The sequence below is a fragment of the Rutidosis leptorrhynchoides genome, chromosome 4 (assembly GCF_046630445.1).
Source record: "Rutidosis leptorrhynchoides isolate AG116_Rl617_1_P2 chromosome 4, CSIRO_AGI_Rlap_v1, whole genome shotgun sequence".
NCBI classification, from domain to species: domain Eukaryota; kingdom Viridiplantae; phylum Streptophyta; class Magnoliopsida; order Asterales; family Asteraceae; genus Rutidosis; species Rutidosis leptorrhynchoides.
This window is the reverse complement of record NC_092336.1, coordinates 35,526,769-35,553,068: the sequence shown is the minus strand read 5'-3', so window position 1 is coordinate 35,553,068 and position 26,300 is coordinate 35,526,769. Positions and strand designations below refer to the sequence as shown.

Sequence of the window (26,300 nt, the reverse complement as noted above, 5' to 3'; positions counted from 1 at the left end):
CAATTGACCCGCAAACACTTATAATGCCTATCATATATCGTTGGAAAGGTATTTTGACGAGGAATGCAACCAAACACATATCATCAATCAAACTTCCACTTATAACAACCAAAAACCGCAATTAAACATTCATAATCAAAGTTCAAGTTCCAAAAACGCATTTTATGATTCGGGCAACCAAATTACATGTATGTTATGCCGTTTCGAAGGTAATCAAACACACATTGCAACAAAACACTTAACAACAATATCTCATAGCATTTGACGCATCAAAAGTTCATGTAAAGCTCATCAAACCCTAATCCAAGTTCTCAAAATCATTAATCATGTTCTTGGAGTTTCCTTAATCAACCTATACATCAAAACGAAGCTAATGATACTAGTAACACTTTTAAAACATGCACTTTAACAATCTAACAACATTTGATCATCCAAAATCAAGGATTTAGCAAGTAATTTTCATATTGAACTAGTTACGCCAAAAACAACGAATCGAGCATACAAATTACATACACGACATCACAATGAGCCATAGACACTAATTAACAACTTTATAACTCAAAAATCTCAAGAACACATAAAATTAGTGATTTTAGAAAGTTACCCAAATGAGATGAAGTTGGTACCAAAATGAAGAGGATGAAGAGAGGATCACAAATATGTAGTTTATTTTGTTGTAAGCCTCCTAGATCGAATTTAGATGATGATTGAATGAATATGGTTTTTGGGTGTGTGTGTTCTTGCTAGAGAGGAAGAGAGAGATGGAGATGAAAATGAATGGGTGAAAGGGGTTTGACCCTTTGACCTAGTCAAGGGTTTGATCCCTTGTCAAGTTTAGTCCCTCAACTTTCGTTCGGGTGCGGGAATTACCTAAACGAGATAATTTAAAACGCGTATCAACGGGAGATGTTATAAACATATAACGGACTTTATATTAGTATAACGGAAAAGTAAATGGAAAAAGGCGGGATGTTACATTACCTACTCCTTAAAAGAAATTTCGTCCCGAAATTTAAGTAGGCGTAGTAGTCGTTGTTTCTTCCTCGAGATCTTGCGTTTCCGAATTCACGAATAGATGAGGATACTTCCTTTGCATTTGATCTTGTCTTTCCCAAGTAAACTCGGGTCCTCTTTTGGCATTCCAACGAACCTTGACAATCGGGATTCGGCTTTGTTTCAATGTCTTGACGGAGGTGTCCACCATTTCAACCGGTTCCTCCACAAAATGAAGTTTGTCATCAATAGTAAGTTCTTCGAGAGGGATGACGATTTCGGGTTCGGCAAGACACTTTTTCAAGTTAGATACATGGAAGGTAGGATGAACGGAGTTCAATTGAGGCGGAAGATCTAAACGATAAGCAACGGTTCCAATACGCTCCAAGATTTCGAAAGGACCAATATACCGCGGATTTAGCTTCCCGCGTTTCCCAAAACGGATTACACCCTTCCAAGGTGCGACTTTTAACATTACTCGGTCACCGACTTGAAATTCAAGATCGTTGCGTCGTTTGTCGGTATAGCTCTTTTGACGACTTCGGGCCGTCCTAAGCCTATCTCGGATTTGAACGATTTTCTCGGTGGTTTCGTGAATGAGTTCGGGTCCGGTGATTTGCACGTCGCCTACCTCGGCCCAACAAAGAGGTGAACGACATTTGCGGCCATATAGCGCTTCAAAAGGTGCGGCTTTAATACTCGCGTGATAACTATTGTTGTAAGAGAACTCGGCGAGAGGTAAGTGCTTGTCCCAAGCTTTTCCAAAATCAACCACGCAAGCTCGTAACATGTCCTCTAAGGTTTGAATTGTACGTTCGCTTTGTCCATCGGTTTGAGGATGATATGCGGTGCTCATGTCCAAACGCGTTCCCAACGCTTCTTGCAATGTACGCCAAAATCTAGAAACAAAACGGCCATCTCGGTCGGAGATAATCGATAAAGGTACACCGTGTCGGGCTACGATCTCCTTAATGTAAAGTTGTGCAAGTTTCTCCATTTTGTCCGTTTCTTTCATGGCCAGGAAGTGTGCGGATTTGGTGAGACGGTCAACAATAACCCAAATGGTATCATAACCGCCCGTCGTTTTTGGTAGCTTGGTGATAAAATCCATCGTTATCCTTTCCCACTTCCATTGCGGGATCTCGGGTTGTTGAAGTAGTCCGGACGGTCTTTGGTGTTCGGCTTTGACTTTGGAACATGTTAAACACTTGGAAACATAAGTAGCTACGTCCCTTTTGATGTTCGGCCACCAATATAGCTGTTTAAGGTCGTGGTACATCTTATTGGCACCGGGGTGAATCGAGTATCGTGACTTATGGGCTTCATCTAAAATAAGGCTTCGTAGATCCCCATAACTAGGCACCCAAATTCTTCTGGCGAAATATCGGAGTCCGGTTTCTTTAACTTCGAATCGAGAGGTGAGGACGTTCAAGTGTTCGAGAGAGATGTTTTCATCCTTGAGAGCCTCATCTTGGGCTACCCGAATTTGGCTATTAAGGTTTGTGTGGATGGTGATGTTTAAGGCTCGGACACGAAGAGGCACCGCTCTTTCTTTTCGACTTAAGGCATCGGCTACTACGTTTGCCTTCCCGGGATGGTAACGAAGCTCGCAATCGTAATCGTTCAAAGTTTCGATCCACCGTCGTTGTCTCATGTTTAGTTGCTTTTGATCGAAAATGTGTTGGAGGCTTTTGTGGTCGGTAAAGATAGTACTCTTGGTCCCGTAAAGATAGTGTCTCCACATTTTAAGTGCAAAGACAACGGCTCCGAGTTCGAGATCATGTGTCGTATAGTTTCGTTCATGAATTTTGAGTTGTCGAGAAGCATAAGCAATGACTTTCGTTCGTTGCATCAATACACACCCAAAACCATGTTTTGAGGCATCGCAATATACAACAAAGTCATCATTGCCTTCGGGAAGTGACAAGATAGGAGCGGTGGTTAGCTTCGTTTTCAAGATTTGGAATGCGGATTCATGTTCGGTCGCCCAAATGAATTTCTTTCCCTTGTGAGTCAATGCGGTTAGAGGACGTGCAACCAAAGAGAAATTTTCGATGAATCTACGATAGTACCCGGCGAGACCCAAAAATTGACGAATGTGAGTAGGAGTAGTAGGAGTCTCCCATTTGCTAATGGCTTCGATTTTCGTTGGATCGACTTTAATACCTTGGTCACTTACAACATGACCAAGAAATTGAACTTCCTTTAACCAAAATTCACACTTGGAGAATTTGGCATAGAGTTGTTCTTGTCTTAAAAGTTTAAGCACAAGTCGGAGATGTTGTTCGTGCTCTTCTTCATTTTTAGAATAGATCAATATGTCATCGATGAACACAATAACAAATTTATCGAGATATGGTTTGCACACGCGGTTCATAAGATCCATGAACACCGCCGGTGCGTTAGTGAGACCAAATGGCATGACAAGGAATTCATAACTACCATAACGAGTTCGGAAAGCGGTTTTGGAGACATCTTCCCCCTTAACCCTCAATTGATGATAACCCGAGCGGAGATCGATTTTCGAATATACACAAGACCCTTGTAGTTGATCAAAGAGGTCATCGATGCGAGGAAGAGGATATCGGTTCTTAACCGTCAATTTATTTAGTTCACGATAATCAATGCACATTCGTAGGGATCCGTCTTTCTTTTTAACAAACAAAATCGGTGCGCCCCAAGGTGAATGGCTAGGTTGGATAAAACCACGATCAAGTAGTTCTTGGATTTGACTTTGCAATTCTTGCATTTCAGATGGAGCGAGTCTATATGGTGCACGCGCTACGGGTGCGGCTCCTGGAATAAGATCGATTTGGAATTCAACCGGTCGATGAGGCGGAAGACCCGGCAATTCGTCGGGAAATACATCGGAATAGTCACTAACAATTGGCACATCATCGATGTGCTTCTCATCGGACTCGACTTTCTTAACGTGAGTAAGGATCGCAAAACAACCCTTACGGAGTAGTTTTCTAACTTTAATACACGAAACGAGGTTGAGTCCGGTGCAACTCTTATCGCCATAGACGATCAAAGGTTCACCATTCTCGATAGGAATTCGGATTGCGTTAAGATCACAAAGAATGTGAGATTTCGTTTTGACTAACCAATTCATACCGATTATTACATCAAAGCTTCCTAGTTCCATGGGTATCAAGTCAATTTCAAATTCCTTACCCAAAATGTTTAACGTACACCCCCGGTAATATGTGTTGGCACTTAATAGTTTCCCGTTAGCCACTTCAATGGTATAAGTGGTATCTAATGGAAGAGGTGGAGTGCTAAAAGAATGAGTCAAAGTCTTGGATACAAAGCATTTATCGGCACCCGAATCGAATAAGCAAGAGACATAAGAATTGTTGAGAAGAAACGTACCCGTGACTAGTTCAGTGTCATCCCGGGCTTCCTTGGTGTTGATGTTGAAAGCTCGGCCGCGCGTGTTGGGGTTATCTTTCTTCTTTGGGCATGCATTTCTATAATGACCCGTTTGACCACATTCGTAACAAGTGCCCGTCTTTGGTGCATTGGGCCACTTTCGAACAACGGGAGTGGCACTTTTACAATCGTTGGCCTTATGACCAACTCCTTGGCACCGGTGGCAAATTAACTTGCCACATTCACCAAAGTGATGTTTGTTGCATTTGTTGCAAAGAGGTAGGTTCCCGGCATAACCCCTCTTGCCGTCGGAAGTGAAAGATTTCTTGGCAAAGTTGTTGTTGCTTGATTGGGAGGGTTCCCACTTTCTTTTGTTGCCGCCCGATTTATCCTCGGCCTTAGGTGCCGGAACTACGATTTCGTCAACCGTTTCAATTAGTTGGCGAGCCATGTTCATAGCAGCTTGATGAGTAGTGGGTTTGGATGACATCACCCCTTGTTTGATGCTTTTTGGAAGACCGAGCATGTAGAGCTCAATCCTTTGAGATTCGGGGTTAACAAGATTAGGACACATCAAGGATAGTTCGGCGAAGCGTTGATTATAAGCTTTAAGATCGTTTCCGACCGCTTTCAAAGCTCTTAGTTCTTCCTCAAGCTTTCGGGTTTCTTCGCGCGGAAAATACTCAACAATCATCTTTTCCTTTAGATCGGCCCAAGAGAGGGCATGAGCTTCATCGGTACCCACCGATTGAACATAGGTGTTCCACCATGTTAGAGCAATTCCGGAGAAAGTGTGAGTGGAGTATTTGACCTTGTCTTGGTCCCGACAACCGCTTATGCTAAAGACGGCTTCCGTTTGCTCAAACCATCGGGTGAGCACGACCGGTCCCCCGGTTCCATCAAAAGTGTGAGGTTTGCACCCCATGAAAGCTTTATAGGAGCATCCCTCGTTTGAGTTTCCGGCTCCATTGTTGTTGTTGTTGTTGTTGTTGTTGTTGTGGTTGTTATTATTATTGTTGTTGGATGAGTGACCGGCCATGGCCGCATCTACGGCGGTAGCTATCATCCGTTCGAGAGCTTGTTCGGGAGTTTCATTGCGGCGTACACGACGAGGAGCCATTGTTCCTTCAAGATACAAGAATATCATTGATTAGTATTCTCAATAATACTAACCGTGATATAGAATAAAGATAAAGAGAAGTTTTTTTTTTTTTTTTTTTTTTTTTTTTTTTTTTCGACTCGCCTTAAATTCTTTATGTCATAATGCCGGAACGTTCATATGAGTCACCGTAATATAATCCCGGAAATTATATTACCCTGATTTATATGTGCATTCGACATCATTTCATATAGTCAAGGTGGCGCGTCAATCAAATTAAACAACGTGAGATTAAGATGAACTAAGAGTAGATATGAGTAGAAGCGTTCGAGTATAAATGCACAAGTAGTCAAGTAATTCCTACTTCAAGTCTATATGCCGGTTGTAGTCTAGACTCACCAATGTACCCTATGACTCGAGGTTGACACTAATGAACTCTAAATCCCTACAACCAACGCTCTGATACCATCTGTAGCGACCCGACCAAATCATCATTGACGGCGCCGTCTACTTAGGTCCCGTTACGTGGTCATAAGTCTTTAAAACAACGTTTGACCAAAAGATATGTCGCATTCATTTCAAATGTAAAGGTTGTTCAAGTTTACAAGAATAGTTCCACCACAAGTTACGATACAAAGTTTTAAGTACAAATGAAACTTATGCGACACAATTTAAAAGTATCCAAAAGACGCTCCATGTATGCATATATACTCGACATCCAATGCAAGTATCAAAATAATGAGCGGAAGCATGTATCATGTATCGTTCAAGGACCTGAGAAAAACATAGAAATCTGTCAACGAAAACGTTGGTGAAATCATAGGTTTAAGTAAGTAAGTACAAGTGAACCACAAGATTTGCATCAATGAAATAATAGTAATACATTCCAAAAGTTTGTTTCACGAGCACCCAATTATCAATGCTTAACATTTCCTTCCATTGAACCCCATCACTTAGTGCTAGAACATACACTGTTTTCTCGAAAATATATTTCATTCGTAAACGGTAGCGAACCGTTTGAATGAGGGTTTGTCAAACCCATATGGATCCATACAACATAAGTTCTCGCTTACACCCGGCAAGTGTAACTAATGATAATCGAATTGAGGATTTTGTTCTAAACTCGTATGTAGAATGTTTGTTTTCCTGTACTTGTGTTCACTTAGTAAAGAAATGTTTATGTTTTCTCATCCCAAATGTAAGTTCAAAAAGAGTAAAAGTGGGACTATGATCTCACCTTGAGAGCGAGAGTTATAAAAGTACTTCAACAAGTAAATGCGTGCAAAGACAACGCTAGTCTTGACCTAAACATATAGGTTATATCAATAACGGTAAACACAAACGGTCAAAGATGTTCAATTAGTCCTATGGCTCGTTACGACTCGATTATGAAGCATGTGAGTCAAATTGTCAAGTTTCATGCAAGATACAAGTATAGAATCATGTTAGAAAGATTGCATAATTAATTTGGTTAAGTTTGACAAAAAGTCAAACTTGGTCAAAGTCAACGAAAAAGTCAACATGTTCGGGTCGGGTCCCGGACTATTTTTCTATGCTAAATATTCATATACAAGTATATTAAAACAAGTTTCATGTGAATCGGAGGTCCGTAGGTCATCAAACATTTCACGTGAAATGGGGCGAGGAGGTCAGAATCTGACCAGGCACATCTGCGCGCCGCGCGGGGATGGGGCGCGCCGCGCCACCATCTGTGCAGGTCTGTTTCTGTTTTTCCCAAGTATGCACGAGCCAAAATCAATTCTAACACAACAATTGACCCGCAAACACTTATAATGCCTATCATATATCGTTGGAAAGGTATTTTGACGAGGAATGCAACCAAACATATATCATCAATCAAACTTCCACTTATAACAACCAAAAACCGCAATTAAACATTCATAATCAAAGTTCAAGTTCCAAAAACGCATTTTATGATTCGGGCAACCAAATTACATGTATGTTATGCCGTTTCGAAGGTAATCAAACACACATTGCAACAAAACACTTAACAACAATATCTCATAGCATTTGACGCATCAAAAGTTCATGTAAAGCTCATCAAACCCTAATCCAAGTTCTCAAAATCATTAATCATGTTCTTGGAGTTTCCTTAATCAACCTATACATCAAAACGAAGCTAATGATACTAGTAACACTTTTAAAACATGCACTTTAACAATCTAACAACATTTGATCATCCAAAATCAAGGATTTAGCAAGTAATTTTCATATTGAACTAGTTACGCCAAAAACAACGAATCGAGCATACAAATTACATACACGACATCACAATGAGCCATAGACACTAATTAACAACTTTATAACTCAAAAATCTCAAGAACACATAAAATTAGTGATTTTAGAAAGTTACCCAAATGAGATGAAGTTGGTACCAAAATGAAGAGGATGAAGAGAGGATCACAAATATGTAGTTTATTTTGTTGTAAGCCTCCTAGATCGAATTTAGATGATGATTGAATGAATATGGTTTTTGGGTGTGTGTGTTCTTGCTAGAGAGGAAGAGAGAGATGGAGATGAAAATGAATGGGTGAAAGGGGTTTGACCCTTTGACCTAGTCAAGGGTTTGATCCCTTGTCAAGTTTAGTCCCTCAACTTTCGTTCGGGTGCGGGAATTACCTAAACGAGATAATTTAAAACGCGTATCAACGGGAGATGTTATAAACATATAACGGACTTTATATTAGTATAACGGAAAAGTAAATGGAAAAAGGCGGGATGTTACATGCATGGCCGAAATGCCAATGGACCGTTGGAGTAGGGACCACGAGCCGCCCCCGGTGGCTGCAAGATACTGTGGCGTGTTGAGGATGAGTAGTAGGATAGAAAAGATTATATGATTATTACAAAAGATAATAAACAGTGAAGTCATTTTCTTTTATGTGTGTGTGTTTTGATGGTGGCGGGAATGAAATTAGCTGCCGGCTTTAAATAGTACGGAGTATTGGCTACGGTGTGTGTAACACTCTTGTTTCTAGCTATCTATTCGAATCAAAGTATTTTTTCTATCTTTTCTTATTTTATCTTTGAAAAAAGACTAGTAAAAGGTATGAACAACAAATGCATAGCTATAGGCCTATAGCTAGACGATACTTTTTTCTAGACTGCAGTGATTCCATTATTCCAACATTAATGTAAATAATGTCTGAAATATGTAAATAAAAGTAAGTTAGAAGTGTGTTGTGGTTTGTGTATAACTAGTTTTTTTTTTTTTTTGTTACAGTGTGGTAACTTAAAACAGAACCTAACGGTTTTCTAAGAAGCGTCACCATAAAATATATATCCTAACTTTCTGATTAGTTTAAAGAACAGTTTTTGATTAAGGGAAGTATAATTTTTGATTGCTTGGAAATAAAGACATTACGATTTGGGCAAAAGATACTTTATACTAATATAATTACAACATTTTATACAATTTATTTGATTGGATAGTATATATATATGGTCCTTATTCTAGAAAACAAGTTGCATTTAAGTGAAAGTTTATATAAAAATAAATAAAAATGACAACCCAAAAGAGCAAATATTCTGTGGAATAAATGTAGTAACAATAATGGAAAGAGTTCTTTACTTGAATGCCTTCCCTAGAAAAGAAAAGCACTTGGTGTACTTCTTTTGGTGGTCTAAAGCTTTCGGTGATTCTGGCAGCTCACTTGGTTCGAAAGGAAGAATATGCCATGCCAATTGTTAAGTTTCTACCTCCATGTACATTGTACAATACCTTCATTTAACTTTGTAACTATTTTTTTTTTTTTTTTGAAAGGCAAGTAGTCGATATCGAATACTCTCATTTGTCACGCACGCGATTTCGGGAGGAAACCCGAATCACATTGCAGGAACCCGAAACTTTTTAACTATTTAATAACAATAAAACTTTTATATGTTACAATATATAGGAGTAGCTCTTATATAGGTTTGATGATTTTCTGCCAAGGGAGTGATGGTAAATAGGTATAAGTGTATAACTACTCCATTAGCAATAAGTTTCGGTGTGATCCATTCATCTTGCTATTGCAGTTGTTCTTGTCTACGTCTACAATACCTATGTAACTTTTACAATGTATATAAGAGCTATTTTGTTCTCGATATTAAATAATATATATATAAAATATAAATATAATGAGTTGTCATATGACTGTGTACCGTAAATGAATAATAAGGAAACAAATTAAGTAGAATCTGGAGGATAAAGCTTCCAGAGTGCCACTGTAGTGTCTTCAGATGCCGAAGCCATTTGCCTGCAATCTGCGGCGAACGAAATGGCATTGCACTACAAAAACGGGTCAAATTTAGATGACTAGAGGTGGAAAATTCAACCCGTTCACTTTTTAATGGGTTGATTTGAGTTGTGATCTATCTCTAATGGGTCTGTCAAACATGTAGAATTACAAACCTAGCTAAAAAACAGTACAAATGGGTTGGTAGCCACTAAAAGTGTATTTACCAAGCCTAGGCCTCCTCATTTTCATCGAAGTTATTTTTATTGTATTATAAAAAAAGGGAAAATCTGGACAAACGGCATACCGTGGCACGGTGATACTTCAAAATAGCCAAAGGATTTCCTTTCTTGTAATTGTATATCCGAATCCTGTCATAACATTAAGGATTAGATCATTAACTTAAGTGCATAAGTTTGGTGGATCACAATATTATTACGTCATGCATAGTTCTAATACAAATTTGAACAGTTGGGTAATATATTTTTCTGTAATGTATCTTAGTATTTAGTAAACCTAGATGATTATATTTAATTAACTAATATTTAAATATAAAACAATACATATAAAATACTTAGGTGACTTTCTACGGGTTTGACCCATTTTATTTAAAGCTATTTTACAACATTACTTGTTTTATCTGTTTTATCAAGAAATTATTACCCAAATCGGCTAGTACCCATGGGAATAGTTAAATTCGCCACTTCTAAAACTAACCTATGATCCCAGCCAGCAGTCCCGAAAATTTTCCCATCTGTACGAATTGAAGTCCCGGCTATGCCAGGTCGCTCCAAAGTTATTTCCTTCTTCACCATGCAAGAACCCTAACAAGTGGCAAAAAAAACAAAAGTCACTAAAGTTTACCAGATTATAATGTGAAAAGTCTAGCATTCAATACAACCGATCCAACGATATCAAAGACTAATACATATCGATTATGTCAACTGTAGCTTTTTTAAGTATTATTGATGACAATACCATCCATCTTTCGTAATGACAACATATGGACATTCCAATATACAACTTTTTGTATATTATTATACGGCATGAAGGGAGTTAATGCGATATAGTTTCGAAAAATAAATAACAAACGATAAATGGAAGTTGATTTGAAGATAAAATGGGTTTCTATACCAATGAGTGATCCAAAGTAAACATGACAATTTTGTCATCTGCAGCTCCTGAAATTCCCCCATTGAACATTCCATCCACGGACAGGCTTATAACTGGCAAATAAGGCAATTCTTAAGTTAGTTTATAAACGTTAACAATATAAAATGATGAGGCCATAAGCTCCAGAAAATCAAGTAGATTCTTATCAAAATACCAGGTATTTTGAACCCATTTCCTTATGAATAAGCAGATTCAGTTCATGATCTTCAACAGATCGCACAATTAAAAATAAAGGTCAAATGAATTCAAAGAGAGCAAAAGTCACCTAGGTATACTAAATGCATGAAACCTTCTAAATTGTTTATGCTCAGAAAATTTATGTATGAAACATATAATATTTATAAGCTCATTTTGTTTTAAATTGAAGTTTTTTGGGCAAAAAAAATGTGTCGGATCCACCTTATCCGTACCCAAAGCTTAACTTTTTTGACCCATTACCCAGCTGCCACCACATACCTGGCTCTGAATGGAACCTTACGGAAGTCAACGGAATCTTAGGACTCCTCAAATCCCACCAAGCCATTGTTCCGTCCTCATAACTGCATATATATATATATATATAAGTATTGTTCACATTCACTACGATCATTATGTCAATTAAAGATAATCCTAGTTTCTATACATCCTCAATGTAAAAAACACGAATGGCTGAATGGACTGAAATTGCTTGTGCATCGACTGAAACAATAAACAAATAACTGGGAAAAATGGAAATAGGAACAAACCCTGCTAGAACATGTATAAATCCTTGTGATTCAGTTGGCAAAAATGCTTGAACTGCCATGCACATACCTGTGAAATCACAATAACAGTCACCCAATTAAAAATATATGCAATGTCCGACATGCACATAGCTTGGTAATATAATTTTTACCACTAATCAAATTTTCAAAGAGATCTTGTAGTTAAACATCAAGGTTAGAAAACTACTATAAGGTTATATTTTTAGCATATTATTTACTTCCAAAACAATACTTTGTCTTTTTATTTTCATTTATTTATTTATTTATTTATTTTTTCGATAACCGAGGAACCCATACTACGAACAGACACATTGGCCCCCAGGTGTCACCCTGATGCCAGTCAAGGGTCACTATTAAGTTCGTCCATTTTGCCAGTGGCTGGATTCGAACCCGTGACCTCTCTCTTCATTGGGGCCCTGGTGGCCATCCAAGCTATGCCAAAACTTTTTTAAGCGCACAAAACTTTTTTAAGAACACTGAATGCTCCAGGTGAGGTTTAAACACGGGTCGCCATCATCTAACTTTTAGTAATTAAATAATCTATAATAAATCCATAGACATAAGTACCTTTTCCTTTAGAGAAATCATTTGTGGAGGCACCAGAAGAAGATGGTACACGTGCAACCTTTTCTGCAGTGTTCAGATCCCATACTTCAACCTTCTCTTAGATATTTCAAATAAACGTTGAAGGTTTTCGGAACACAAAATAAGAAAATTAATTGACAATAAATGGATGTCACTTGCGTACCTCAGATGATTCCATCCCCGCCATGACCGCATATGGAAGTCCTTCGAGACAGTCATCATCTAAAAACAGACACTTATATCAAATAACGTTCAATAAACCTCCACGTGTCATTTTAAAAAGTTACAAGATAAGCTATAATAAACAAAACAAACCTTTATATGTGGTGCTGTTTTCTACTGCGCTGTCGTCATCCTCTTCTTGGATATCACGAGGCATTTGTTGACCAGAAGCTTCGACGTCTTCTTTCGGTTTTTTGGATTTTCCCATGTCAGAAGAAGCCCTCTTCACTAACGAAAGCTTGCAGAAGTGATATGAATTTGAGTCAATTGAGATTGATGGCGTCCTGTTGGAATCAAGAATCATAATAATTATATAAATTCAACATTAAACTCTTAAAGATTCTACCCAGGTTAAGGAAATAGATGATTTATTTAAGTAAGACAATTAATCTTTATGTCACTTGACCTTTTACTTCTTGACAGCCTGCAACAAGTTTTACACCCGTGCAACAATTGAATTTGGTTACTGATTAAGATTATCTAGAAAGTGCATTGCATCAGCTGCTGAGTGATCTTCTATTTTTATTTATGACAAATTTCTTAAATATATATGATTTTATAGATATTAGCTGCTGATCCGCATAATTGGTATGCCCAACACTATTAATATAGCTACCAAGCGTGAATAAAACTTTTTAAAGATGTACAATCTGATTTATGATTCCAATAATTAGAGCACTTTAATATTTCACTTCGTATACTTTATCAGGTAGACATAGCAACAGACCATCCTCAAAATTTCCCCAGCCGTATACCACTTTGCCAAAAACCGACCAACATATTACCTAAATTTAAAAAAACTAAAGAAACAATATGTATACTTCTCAACTACCATGTTCATTCACGAAGAAGTAAATAAATACCTTGATAACTCCCCATGTTCAATATCCCAACACTTAACAGTCCCATCCTTTCCCTGACTGCAAATATGAATCAGCGTCCATATATCCATGTGAAAAAACACAAATTAACAATTACTATCCCCAAAAGTTCATATGCACATACACTTTAGAACAATGAAAATATGAAATAAGGTAATAAAAACCTTATAATTTTGTTGTTCCCGATTAATGGGCTAGCCGAAACGCTTATAATTCCATGTGCAGCACTATGTACCCTGCATGACATTTGTCGAATACACTATGAGTTCAGTATCATAACAAGATTAGAATAAAGCCAAATAAAATGTAATTCCAATCTTTATGGAAGTTGTATCAAAGAAACATAATAACACTGAATTCAAACAAAGCAGAAAACTTGTATTCATACCATGCGGATGAGATGGTTCGATGTTGTAAACTATCCCAAATTCGTAACTCTCCGTCTGAAGAGCTGAAGTGGACCCCATATTAAAACACATACATTGAAGTATGATAAAAAAAAATTGAAACTTTTATAACAAAAAGTAAAAATACTAACCCTGAGAATACCAAATTTTGAGATGGATGGAAGCATACATCCATTACAGAAGCACGATGGCCTCTCAATACTGCAACCGGATCAGGTGGTGGTCTTTTGCTCATTCTAATTCACACCTGTGCCATTCAGACAATTTATCAAACACCTTGCAGACATTGTAAAAAAACTTAATTTATACAATAGATGCTCTTCTTCACAACATAAGTATAGAAATACTAATTCCACTTTAGCATAGGGTTTGCTTGATGCTGTAAATTATGATATAACTTGGTACGAGCAATTGATTAACTTGAAAAAAATACCAGAAAGGCTGCCGGAGTAGTGGTGGTGGTTTCTACCGTCGAAGCAACTGAGGTGTCCGGTAATTAGTAATTTGACTATGTGAGCCTTTCTTTTGACTTAATTACAAGGATAGTCCTTATAGTTTTTCACAAGTTTCAAGTTTCAAGTTTCGTCCCTAAACCTTTTTTCTTTCATTCATAGTCCTGTGTACACAAATGTTTCTTGCGGAGTACAACTTACAGGTGCAACATATATATACAAGCAAGCAAGGTTGCAAAATTTTCTATTCGGGAATTAATCGATCGGGATTTTGGAAGGACTAATCGAAAATTCAGAGATTAATCGAGAGTTAATCGAATTGTACTTTGTACATTAAAATATTAAATTTGAAAAATTATATGTATAAATATAGATGAAAACCATAAATATAAATATAAACTTTAACGTAATTGTCTAAAATTGATTATTTTTTTCAAAAACTCTAAATTTCTAGTTTAAATTCATGATAAAATGTTGACAAATTTTGACTTTGATCGATTTTGATTACTAAATTTGATTTTGACTCATCAATCAACGTTGACCGATCAATTAAACGAATTTTGAAAAATCGAAACGGATTGCTTTTAAAATGAGTAATCGGAGATTAACCAGTAATCCGATTTTTTTACAACACTTTATTATACCAGTATACCACTACCAGCATACGACAATACAGACACAAAACTTGTACATTTTCTGATGGAAGCTTTCAGCCACCTGAGACTCAACGTTTGCGTCCCATTATCCTACCTCATTTCCACCGTCAAACCATAAAAAAACACCTCAAACCACCCGCAGTTACCGGCGGCCCCACCACCACCTTCTCCGCCAGTAAATGGGCCAACCGTCTACTCGCCGACTTCCAATTCCTACCGACAACCACCAATGCTGCCGACTCATCAGACGAAACAACCTCCACCGTCACGCCGCCGTACCCTCCGACACTCTCCGATCGATTCGTGTCAATTCCGATTGACTTCTATAAAGTGCTGGGAGCGGAAGCGCATTTCCTTGGGGATGGAATTAGAAGGTGTTATGAATCTAGGGTTTTGAAAGCACCTCAATATGGTTATAGTGATGATGCGTTGATTAGTAGGAGACAAATACTTGAAGCTGCTTGTGAAACCCTAGCAAACCCTAGGCTGAAAAGAGAGTATAATCAAGGACTCTCTGATAATGAATTTGATACTATACTTACTGATGTTCCATGGGATAATGTAAGCTCTTGAACACTTGCTGTATTAAGTTAGCTGTTAAGATTGAGTAGCTTAATGTAATTTCATTATTTCAATAAAAAAAAATTTAGGTTCCAGGAGCCCTTTGTGTGTTGCAAGAAAGTGGAGAGGATGAACTGGTGCTGCAAATTGGAGAGAGTTTACTGAAAGAGAGATTACCCAAATCATACAAGCAGGATGTTGTGTTGGCAATGGCACTTTCGTATATCGAAATTTCGAGGGACACGATGGTGTTATCTCCTCCTGATTATATTAAGGGCTGTGAATTGTTGGAGAGAGCTTTAAACTTAGTGCAGGTAAGACTTTTAATCTACAACAAGTGTGATTGGTATGTTTGGTTATGAATTATGTGGTTCTTATGCATTTGTTGATGTGCAGGAAGAAGGTGCAAGCAACCTTGCACCGGATTTGCAAGCACAAATTGATGAAACTTTGGAGGAGATTAATCCACGTTATGTGCTAGAGCTTTTGGCTTTACCTCTTGATGACGAGTACCGAACGAGACGGAGAGAGGGTCTTCAAGGTGTGCGCAATATCTTATGGGCTGTCGGAGGCGGTGGTGCTACTGCTATTGCTGGTGGATTTACACGTGATGATTTTATGAACCAAGCTTTCTTGCAGATGACAGCAATTGAACAAGTGAGAAATTTACATACTTTGTTGAGTCACCTGCAATATTCTGCTATGTTATCTAAACTAGGCCTCAAACCCGTGTGAATTTGTATATGATTTTTATAAGTAAACACACAATGTATATGAGTAAATCGTATCGTTTTATGAGTTAAAAAGTTACAATGAAGTAGAGTATAACTTTTTCTGGATGGATTTTCGGAATTTTTTAAATTTATTGTTACCTATTTAATGAGTAAATGTTGGATGCTGATTTTTTAATTAATTTTCAACTTTGAAATTAAATATCATAAGTCGGCTTCCTGTAGTATATTTATTAAAAGTTTTAATATGTTTGGGGCAATTTTGAGTAAATGGGCTGGTTTGGGTCTTGTTTTACCAAATTAGTCAAGTGGGTTGAAAGTTGCCCTAAGTGTATATTAAAGCCTAAGACTTTCTACTATTTGACCTATTAGATTATTATCGAATTGATGTAATCTTTGTATTTACACTTGGCACAGTACTAAATACTCTTAATTTTGTTAAAGAGTTACTTTTTGGACAATATTGTTTTGGGTCACCCAAATCCGAATAACACTTATTTCGATGCATTATTCGACCCACCCATTTTACCACCCTTACAAATGAAAGATTTCAGTTTGTTACTATCTTATTTCAAGGTTGAACTCTTCTCTGCAACACCAGATAACATACCAGCTGAAAGTTTTGAAGTTTATGGAGTGGCTTTAGCACTTGTGGCTCAAGCGTTCATGGGTAAAAAGCCTCATCTTATTCAAGATGCTGACAGATTATTTGAACAACTTCAACAAATTAAAACAAAATCCTCAACTAATCCGTCACTTGCGTACAATGTGCGCGAAACCCGCGAGGTCGATTTCGCACTGGAACGCGGTTTATGTTCACTTCTTGTAGGGGAAGTTGATGAATGCCGTTCATTGTTAGGTTTAAACAATGAAGACTCGCCATATCTTGATCCATCGATCGCAACATTCGTCATCGAAAATTCAATAGATGATCCTGAAAACGATCTTCTTCCTGGTCTTTGTAAGTTGTTGGAAACATGGTTAATGGAGGTTGTTTTTCCTAGATTTAGAGAGACGATAGATGTTCAGTTTAAGCTTGGGGATTACTATGATGATCCTATTGTATTAAGATATTTAGACAGGGTGGACGGTGTTGGCGGTTCACCATTGGCGGCGGCGGCAGCTATTGTAAGAATCGGTGCTGAAGCCACTGCAGTTCTTGATGGTGTAAAGATCAGTGCAATTCAGGCGTTACAGAAGGTTTTTCCTGTTGGTCAGGAAGCACAGAGTGTTAAGCGTTCAGATAATAATGAGTTTGATAAGCAGTTGAATGGTAATGTGTCGGTTGATGTAATTAATAATAATAATGTTCCTGATCAAAATAGTTTGAATGAGAATCAAGAACAAGAATTGATTACTGACAGGATAAAAGATTTGGCGGTGAAGATCATGTGTGGTGGTGTAGTGGTCGGATTGATGACTTTGGCGGTGTTGAAACTTTTGCCGATGAAGAAAGGCTCAACTATCGCTCATGCAGAAGTTCGTTCAGCCAACAGTGATGATGTCACCAATGTCGGTATGATCTAAAATGACGTGTTACACTGTAATCCAAAATACATGATTCATCGTCATACAAAATTGTCAGAGGTAAAGTGTTTTGTTCCTTTTTTTGCAGAGGATTCTGTAGTTGAAGGTACTGAAGAAATTCCTAGAATGGATGCAAGATTTGCGGAAGGTGTAGTTCGCAAGTGGCAAATTATTAAATCTGAGGCCCTTGGACCTGATCATCGTCATACAAAATTGTCAGAGGTGAAGTGTTTTACCACTTATTATTCTTTTTTGAATGTTATATGTAGCTTATTAGTTCAATTTATTGATGTTAAGTTACATAGAAAGGTTTTCACCAAGTATTTAATGTTTAATTGTAAGTAAATGGGTTGATTTGCCACATCTACTTAACTCTGATTACATTTAGAAACTTTGAAAATTATGCAGGTATTGGATGGTCAAATGCTCAAGATTTGGCAATAACGCGCAACTGAAATTGCTCAACATGGATGGTTCTGGGAATATAGTCTGCTAAATATTACCATTGATAGTGTTACGATTTCACTTGATGGCCGTTTAGCTGTTGTGGTAGCAACCCTTGAAGAGTCTGCCAAGTTGACCGATTTGGTCAACCCACAACATAATGACTCATACAGTTCAACTTACACGACTCGTTATGAGATGTCATATGCCAAAACAGGATGGAAAACCACAAAGTGGGCTGTCCTTAAATCATAATCTGCAACTATGATTATATATCATGTAATTTTCTGTCTTCTCTTGGATCATTCGGTAGTTAAATGCTATGTTACTCGATCATATCCGTAACAATTAGAAATCTGTATAGTTAAGAAGTCTGTTAAGCTCCACTCCCATAGATAGCAATAACTTACAACATATCAGTTTCTTTACTTGTATGAAAATTATAAGTCTAGCTACATACGATTTGCATGTATACATGATTATAAGATACATTTCTAAGGAAAAAGTACGATAGTAGTAATAGTTAATTTATAAAGTACAAGTAAAAAGCTAAAGAAGAACACATGAATTAAGGGATCAACGCATTTTCATTACAGAGATGACCAAAACAGTTTTCTTCAATCTCTTTTTGGTGAGACAATCATCGACAATTTTAGCATATCTTCCGAATAAATCATCCATAATTTCTGGTTCGAAATGGAAATGGCTCATAAACATCGGCTCTACTATAGCACGCATTGTTTTAGCTATTCGACTGATGCTAGATTCCTTGAGATCAGGACTACAAAAACCTCCATCCCATTCCATCTCAAATGGCTCAATTCTTTTAACTACAAAAGATCCTTCTTTTTCAAGTTCACGTTGCACTTCTTCCAGACTTGGTGCGTAAAAGGGGGCGTTAAATGAGTCAATCTTCTCCTTTTCAACAAATCCCTGCATCACCAATTCACCATAAGTTTTACATGTTAAGTACGACTTTAATAACTCATAATTTTAAGTTAGGAAGAGATAGGGAAAATGTGAACGAACATCTAAAGCCATGTTCATTAGAGCACGAGCTAAAAGTTCCCACTGGTAGCAAGCCTCATCGGCAAAAGGGTGAGGTGACACCCGTCCCAAAAATGACATAACCATACGTCCCCTGAGAACCATTTCCTTTGCACGGGACCTCAAGAACAAAGAGAAATCATCTCGAAATTGTCTTTGGTATGCGTCCACGACACTTGTGGGGCTACTCTTTGATATATATAATTTCTCTTTGTTTAAATGGATTTCCGCCTCCGGACCCAAACATATTGGTACCTACATATCATAAGTTGGGTGAAAATAATTCAAATATGTAGTTGATTTATTGGTTTAGTTGCAATATAGATTTAACAAATGATGATTTATTTATTTAATTCTTTGTTTTGTGCCGAAAAAAAAACAAACATGTCTGAGCGTTGCTGCAGAAAATAATTTCGCTCTATACATTAAATATTGCTTCAGTATTAGAGGTGACTCGTGCGTTGTGGTGAAATTTGCAGTAATACATGTCCTGATAAATGCACTAAACATTGCTTCGATAGTTTCTAGTTATAATATGCATATATAAATTTTTTACAAACTTCTATATAATTGAAAATTAAGAAAAACTATTTAAAGTTTTAAAAAAAAGATAAAAAAACAGTTGACCATGACATTTGTTTAAAAACAAAATGTGAACCCTTGGTCAAAAGGGGGAAATGACTCATTTATATCCCTGATTTGTTTTATTTTCTTCTTTAACATTAATGAAAATGAATAATTTTTTTTTTTTTTTAACAACAGCACGGATCATCCAAGGGACTTAACCAGTCACGCGTCGTTCATCTTCCATAGTTGCATAAACCGCCCCCAACTGTTGCCAAGGAGGAAACCGGCCCAATCCGAGGGCATGGGCGGTAAAACCCCCTCCCCACGGCCCCACTGCCCCGCAACGCGCTGTGTGAAAGGCACCCTCTGATGGAATTCAAGGGTAAATGGGCAACCTTGTGTGCAATGTTGCACCACACAGGAGTCGAACTCATAACCTCTCGCTAAGAGAGACAGACTACTACCAGATGAGCTAACATGAGCTAAATAGCCGCATGCAATAATTGATGGGATCAAGTCTTGGATTGAAAGCACAAACCTGAGAAAGCCAATGGAGGCTAGAAGAAGAATGAACCAAGTGAAGACTCTGAGCCGGAAACAATCTGCGTAAAACGAGCCTGGAACACCAGCAACATAACAACCTTCAATCCCATAATCATTTTTAACTTTGTTGTAAAACTCTGGCAACATACTAAACACTTTATTAAAGTCATTATCAGGGAGATCATTCAATGACACCCTTAGTTCTGGTACAACCCGACCCATTTCATGGCTAACTGACACCACCTTATTTAATATCTTAGAGACCAACGTAAACGAGTTAGGTCCAGATGAGCATCCTAAATCTGCAACCCACATGCACTCAGGCTGCAACTCCAACAAGATGTTAACGATTGCAGTTTCCACCATTGAGTTGCCAAATGACATTATCTTTTTCTGCAATAAAACTTTGATTGTTAATTTTAAGGTGTGGGTGGATTCATTCAAGTATTTAATTTAAAATGCTAATTAATTTAGTAGTAGTATTAATACCTGAATAAGTGAGTTTTTAGCATAGCTAGTATCTCCTTCTCCTTTGTTCATGTAAAGAACTTGCATGATCTCTATTTAGCGCCTGCTAGTGTTTTCGATAATGCTTTCGTAGATGAATCAGTTATATATATTTTGCGGCGAATAAAATCTGCTGGATGTAACAAATCTTTTTTTAAATTCACTACAGATCATATGTCTCTGTAGGGTGGAACAAAACTTATATTAAATTCAATAAAAATCATATGTCACGTGCCTTGTAGCTAGATTACAAAGTGGATCAACCTAGTGTATGGACTCCTAATGAATGATTGATTAACAAAATTGATGTCAACCAATTGACTCTAGAAGACAACTCACTACCCAAGAATTCAATTCATATATTTAATGGCAATAAATAAAAGAACACATTTTCAAAGGTCTGTTGGGAGGTGATTTTCACACACCATTTTTTGATCATGTACACTTTTGTCTCATAAAATTGTACTTATGTCAACTTATATTATTATTGAAAGTATAATTAAAGGTAAAATAGGTAATTAAATGTACATAGATCAAAAAGTGGTGTGTGAGAATGACCTCCCTATTATTATTATTATTATTATGTTTTGGAAAGAAGATATACAAATCAGTGACTTTTATGCAATAACAATTAGTCTTTTATTATTCCAAAAAGCTATTCTGTTATTTAATCATAAGTGATATTTTATTTTTATCCACTTGCCAAAAAAATTTGAATACCCATGACCGACCCTTCCTAGAGGTAGCTTATTCGTTGTTATTCTCATATTATATCTACATCTACACTATATGTATCAACGGTGTAAATCAGTGATGTCACAAAAAGCCAAACTAAGCCTTATTTTTATCGAAATTAAGCAACTACGTGACTGACAATGCCTTGTTTGCAAATAAAGTTTCATGGTATCGTCTATTTGATTATGGTAGTCTAATAATTTTTCAATATCCGGAATTGTAATCAAAACAGATTATATATTTATATATATATAAAAAAGAAAAGAAAAAATGACATTAAAGGATAGACATAAATATATTGTACATAAAGGTTAATATTGACTTCTTGATTACAGCTATTTAAATTTACAATATGGTTATGTACGTTAACGACATCCCATAAAAGTTATCGCTTAAAGTTCATATTTATATCTATTAAAAGCATTTGCACTTAAAGATATTTGTTCGTTAACCTCTCTGAAGTTAACACAAAACCACCTACCCTACCACCCAAAACCACCATCCTACCACCCAAAACCACCATCCCACCTCCCAAAACCATCATTCTCAAAAATCCCAGCCCTCTTACCACCCAAAATGTGAGGTTCCAATGGTCGTGTGTAGGAACGAAAAGGTATTTTCCATGTCGAAGTCGAATGGATATTCGTGTGCTAAGTCGGGTGACAATCGGGTAACATCGTTTATGATCTTCAATTTTCCAGATACGTGGTCTCGTGACGATTGTTGGAAAGTATTCAAGAATTACGATACTCTTACAGACGTGTATATAGCTCGAAAGAGACTACCGAGTAGACAACGTTTTGGATATGTACGATTTGAGGACATTAGTGATGTTGAATGCTTCACTAAAACCTTAAACAACATCCAAATATGTGGAAGGTGGATTAGAACTTTTATAGCTCTGGAAAGGAAAAGTGAAGGTTCTAAAATCTCTGAGAATTTGGATGCTAAGAGTCACCTAAATGTCGATGACAAGGGGGACTTTCTGAATGCCCCTTGGAATCATCCTCGTTCTAACCCGTTAAAATGGGAAGGAAAATCTTTTATTGAAACTCTTACCAGAAAAGACCGTGACCCCATGGAGTCTCAAAGTCCGACGAGTAATCGCATTGAAATTAAGATTGGCGGTAAGTGGCTCGAATTTAATTTCCCTAAATCGATGAACACTCACAAACTCGTGTTTAGCTATAACAAGGATCGGGTATCTTGGACTTTGATCGAAATCGATAACAAGTGTATTGATGTCGTTGATGGAGATAAAGGGCATGATAATATCGAGACTGAATCGAAAGCAAAGAATACCTCGTCTCAATCTTTCACCTCTGAAGGTTCACAGGACACCTCCGGTGAGGTCGTCTCCAATTGTCTTTTCAAAAATTCAAATGTCACGGTTTCGTTGGATAGTGATTCTCCTAATTCGATCGATAAAAAAGATATTAGTGGTTATGTGAGCATGAATATACCTCTGGAGGGATCGATGAGCCTTTCGTCGGAAGATGAGGTTGAAGAAGGCGAATGTGTTCCGGCTTCTACGCCGGAAGTCGTGTCCGATGATGGCATGAAGACGGCGGATGGTGACTGGTCGAGCGACACAAATGCATGTGCTAATTTTGCGAGCCCCAAGATCGACTGTGTTTCTCCCAATGGCAATGAATGTACGCGTGAAAAGGTGTGTAAAGATGATTTTGATTTTCAAGAAACCTCCTGTGAAGACGAGTGTGTTTTTCAAGAAAGGCCTATTGATGCCGGTGTTTCTCCTGAGAATTCAACTACCAAGGATACAGATATGGGATGTTTTAATTCTGCAAATGAGGATGGGCCAGTAAACCCAGACAAAAACGGTGATGGGCCATTGATCGAAGATGGGCTTGTGTCTAACACACTATCAACTTGTAGCTCAAATAATAATATAACTAGCCCAATTGCATCTAACGATGGGCCTGGTTGTGGGACTGATTTGGACGTCGAGAGCGGTGTTGACACATCTTCTGATCTCGGGGATAACTCGGATATTATTTCAACACCTATCGCGGTCTACCGATTTCGTGGTAAGATGAGGAAATTTCAGCCGTTAATTAAAAGTCATTTCCTCAATCATGTTTGGGGAAGAACAAAGTTGAAGCGTAATAGATGTCTGGTTAAATATCAATGGCAGGATAGATATTTTATTAATGATGTGATGAAAAATTCGGAGGATGTCGATGGTGAAGTTGATTGCTGCTTGTGCTGCTGCTCGTGTTCCTCATCGTGCTCTGCCTCGGATTTAGAAACATAGTCTTTTTTTATTAATGTAGTGTCCGTGGTTTCGAGTTTGTTTATGTTTGTAGAATTTCGTGTATGGTTTTCGTTTGGGTCCTTCGTAGTATTGGTTATGGACTTTAGGGCATAGCCCTTCTCGTGTTGTTTAGGTTTTTTCGTGTTTTTGTTGTTTGTGTGTTTGGAGCCCCGTGTTTTGCTAGCTTATTGCTAGTTTTGTTTCTTCGTTCTTTAATATACGTGCCTTTCAAAAAAAAAAGATATTTGTTCGTTATATAATACAAGTAGTAACTAAATCAACATTTGAATAAGTTACTAGTTTTAACATATTTATTACTACGTAGTTTAATTTTATATATATATATATATATATATATATATATATATATATATATATATATATATATATATATATATATATATATATATGAAAAATGAATGAACACTAAATTATTAAGATTCAGATTAGAAATCGACATTTTTAATTATATATATATATATATATATATATATATATATATATATATATATATATATATATATATATATATATATATGTGTGTGTGTGTGTGTGTGTGTGTGTGTGTGTGTGTGTGTGTGTGTGTGTGAAAAATGAATGAACACTAAATTATTAAGATTCAGATTAGAAATCGACATTTTTAAACCTTAAATATTAAATATCGTAACTATACAACAAATGCAATAGTGGAGCACTGGTTGAATGCAGGAAAAATGAATGAACACTAAATTATTAAGATTCAGATTAGAAATCGACATTTTTAAACCTTAAATATTAAATATCGTAACTATACAACAAATGCAATAGTGGAGCACTGGTTGAATGGATGTATTTCTAAGAGAAAGGCTAGGGGTTCGAGTTTTGGGTAACCTTTTTGTGACGCCCTGTACCAAATCAACATGTACGGACCATCAACAACAGGATCATTACATGGTCAAGCGCTATATGATGTTTCAAAATAAGTTTGCATTCATGATAAAAGGTGATGTTTTAACCAACGTCAAATGTTTAACATCCGAAAGTATGCTTCTACGAATAGCAAGCAAAAATAATAGTACGTGACCCGTAGGTCGTTACAAATCCATTGTTTCAAAAATAACATAGTTTAAATGCAGATTAAACGTTTCATGCGGTGACATCTCTAATAAGCGCAGCGGGAGTCTACAAAGCATGGCAACTACAGCGGAAGCAAGCAAACCTTAAGCACCTGAGAAAGACATGCTTAAAAATTTCAACACAAAGGTTGGTGAGCTATAGTTTAAGTATAACAGTAATGTAAGGTAGGCCACGAGATTTCAGTGTTTCAAAACAGTATGAAAAGTATATGTATAACCGTGGGCACTTGGTAACTAACTTAACGTAAATAACACCCCCTAAAAGTACACTTGGCTAGTGCGTAAGTTTACGAAGTATTAAACACCCGTTGAATGCTAGCGCTACTAGCCCGAATGGAGATGTCAAACCCTATGGATCTATATCTAAGATTCGCGTTCACCGGTTCAAAGACCAATGACTAAACGTTACCGAGCTAAGGGGAAAGTTTATACCGTTGTATAACCCACACATATATAAAGTTTAAGTACTCGTGCCTAGTATGTAAAACGTAAAAATCGCATGTATTCTCAGTTCCCAAAATAGTTAAAGTAAAAAGGGGTGCTATAACTCACAGTGGAAAGTAGTAAAAGTCGATATGCGGAAATAGTAAGCAAGTGGTTGGTCCGGAAGGTCCTCAACCTAAGTCAAAAGTTACTAAGTCATTAAATCGTTCCCAAAGCTTTAAAAGTATGTAAATTAGGTCTTAAGTATCATCATCATTCATCATTTATCAAAAAGGGTAAAGTAAGTTTTCAATCAAAACTAGGGTTTGAAACAAGAGCTGACTTCGTTCAGTCACCACGACCTCTATACAAACTGAAATGGGGTGAGACCAGTGGTCATGGCTCCGTATGTGAGTCCCCTAGGTACTGACCAATTTCCAGAACCAAACTCGTCTTCGTTTGACCGTGGTGACGGTTTAAGTGCGAGTAGGTCAGAAATTTCAGCACAATGTTAATAGGGTGTAGTGACTTTCGGGAGGCCATAGATCCTAAACCGTAACTCGGATTAAGACGAGGTCTAAACGGAAAATTATCTACTCAAATAGAACTAACTGAAAATCAACTTTCCAGTAGCCCAGGTGGTCTGATCAGTTCCAGAAAATAGTAAGAAAGGTGTTCCGGTGGGTTCTTGGTGCTTGATGCTCATCACGGTTCTCATCCTTGATGCGTATAGCTTCAAGTGTACAACTCGTTGATGGGTTTGCATCATCTTAACCAAGGTTTGACCATCATAATACTAGTGTAAGTCTAAGATAAGTAGAACAACTCAATTAAGGTTTGTAAGTAGTTTGATGAACCAAAGTTACATCAAGATCTTAGATCCGACACATACATGAGTTCTAATACTAATATTAAGCTAAAAACTTGAAAGTAAACTAATTAAACAAGTTCTTAAGTTGTAGAACTTAGATCTTAGCTAGATCTTAAAGATCCTAGACTAG

General features: G+C 37.2%; 1 protein-coding gene and 2 pseudogenes across 1 annotated transcript; 1 reads left to right on the top strand and 2 right to left on the bottom strand.

Annotated features, from left to right (window-relative positions):
• Window positions 1-9,463: 9,463 nt before the first annotated feature.
• LOC139843268 (protein DECREASED SIZE EXCLUSION LIMIT 1) lies at window positions 9,464-14,221 on the bottom strand. Its single transcript, XM_071833336.1, has 14 exons — window positions 14,150-14,221; window positions 13,848-13,963; window positions 13,698-13,760; window positions 13,474-13,545; window positions 13,292-13,348; window positions 12,522-12,712; window positions 12,370-12,428; window positions 12,189-12,279; window positions 11,604-11,670; window positions 11,335-11,417; window positions 10,840-10,931; window positions 10,423-10,529; window positions 10,013-10,076; window positions 9,464-9,758 (listed from the first exon to the last, which is right to left on the bottom strand). The coding sequence occupies exons 2-14, from the start codon at window positions 13,949-13,951 to the stop codon at window positions 9,657-9,659; spliced, it is 1,152 nt and encodes a 383-aa protein (XP_071689437.1). The 5' UTR covers window positions 13,952-13,963; window positions 14,150-14,221; the 3' UTR covers window positions 9,464-9,656.
• A 646-nt stretch (window positions 14,222-14,867) lies between these two features.
• On the top strand, window positions 14,868-18,543 carry LOC139839547 (protein ACCUMULATION AND REPLICATION OF CHLOROPLASTS 6, chloroplastic-like; annotated as a pseudogene).
• Window positions 18,540-20,802, bottom strand: LOC139839546 (probable jasmonic acid carboxyl methyltransferase 2; annotated as a pseudogene).
• Window positions 20,803-26,300: the final 5,498 nt, after the last annotated feature.

Excerpts from the sequence above, each read along its gene's own strand:
- LOC139843268 (XM_071833336.1), bottom strand. The coding sequence starts at position 13,951 with ATGAGCAAAAGACCACCACCTGATCCGGTTGCAGTATTGAGAGGCCAT. Across the intron at positions 10,077-10,422 it reads ACTGCTGGCTGGGATCATAG|GATTCGGATATACAATTACA; the intron begins GTTAGTTTTAGA and ends ATGTTATGACAG. Across the intron at positions 9,759-10,012 it reads TGAAGTATCACCGTGCCACG|TGCAATGCCATTTCGTTCGC; the intron begins GTATGCCGTTTG and ends CCGTTTTTGTAG.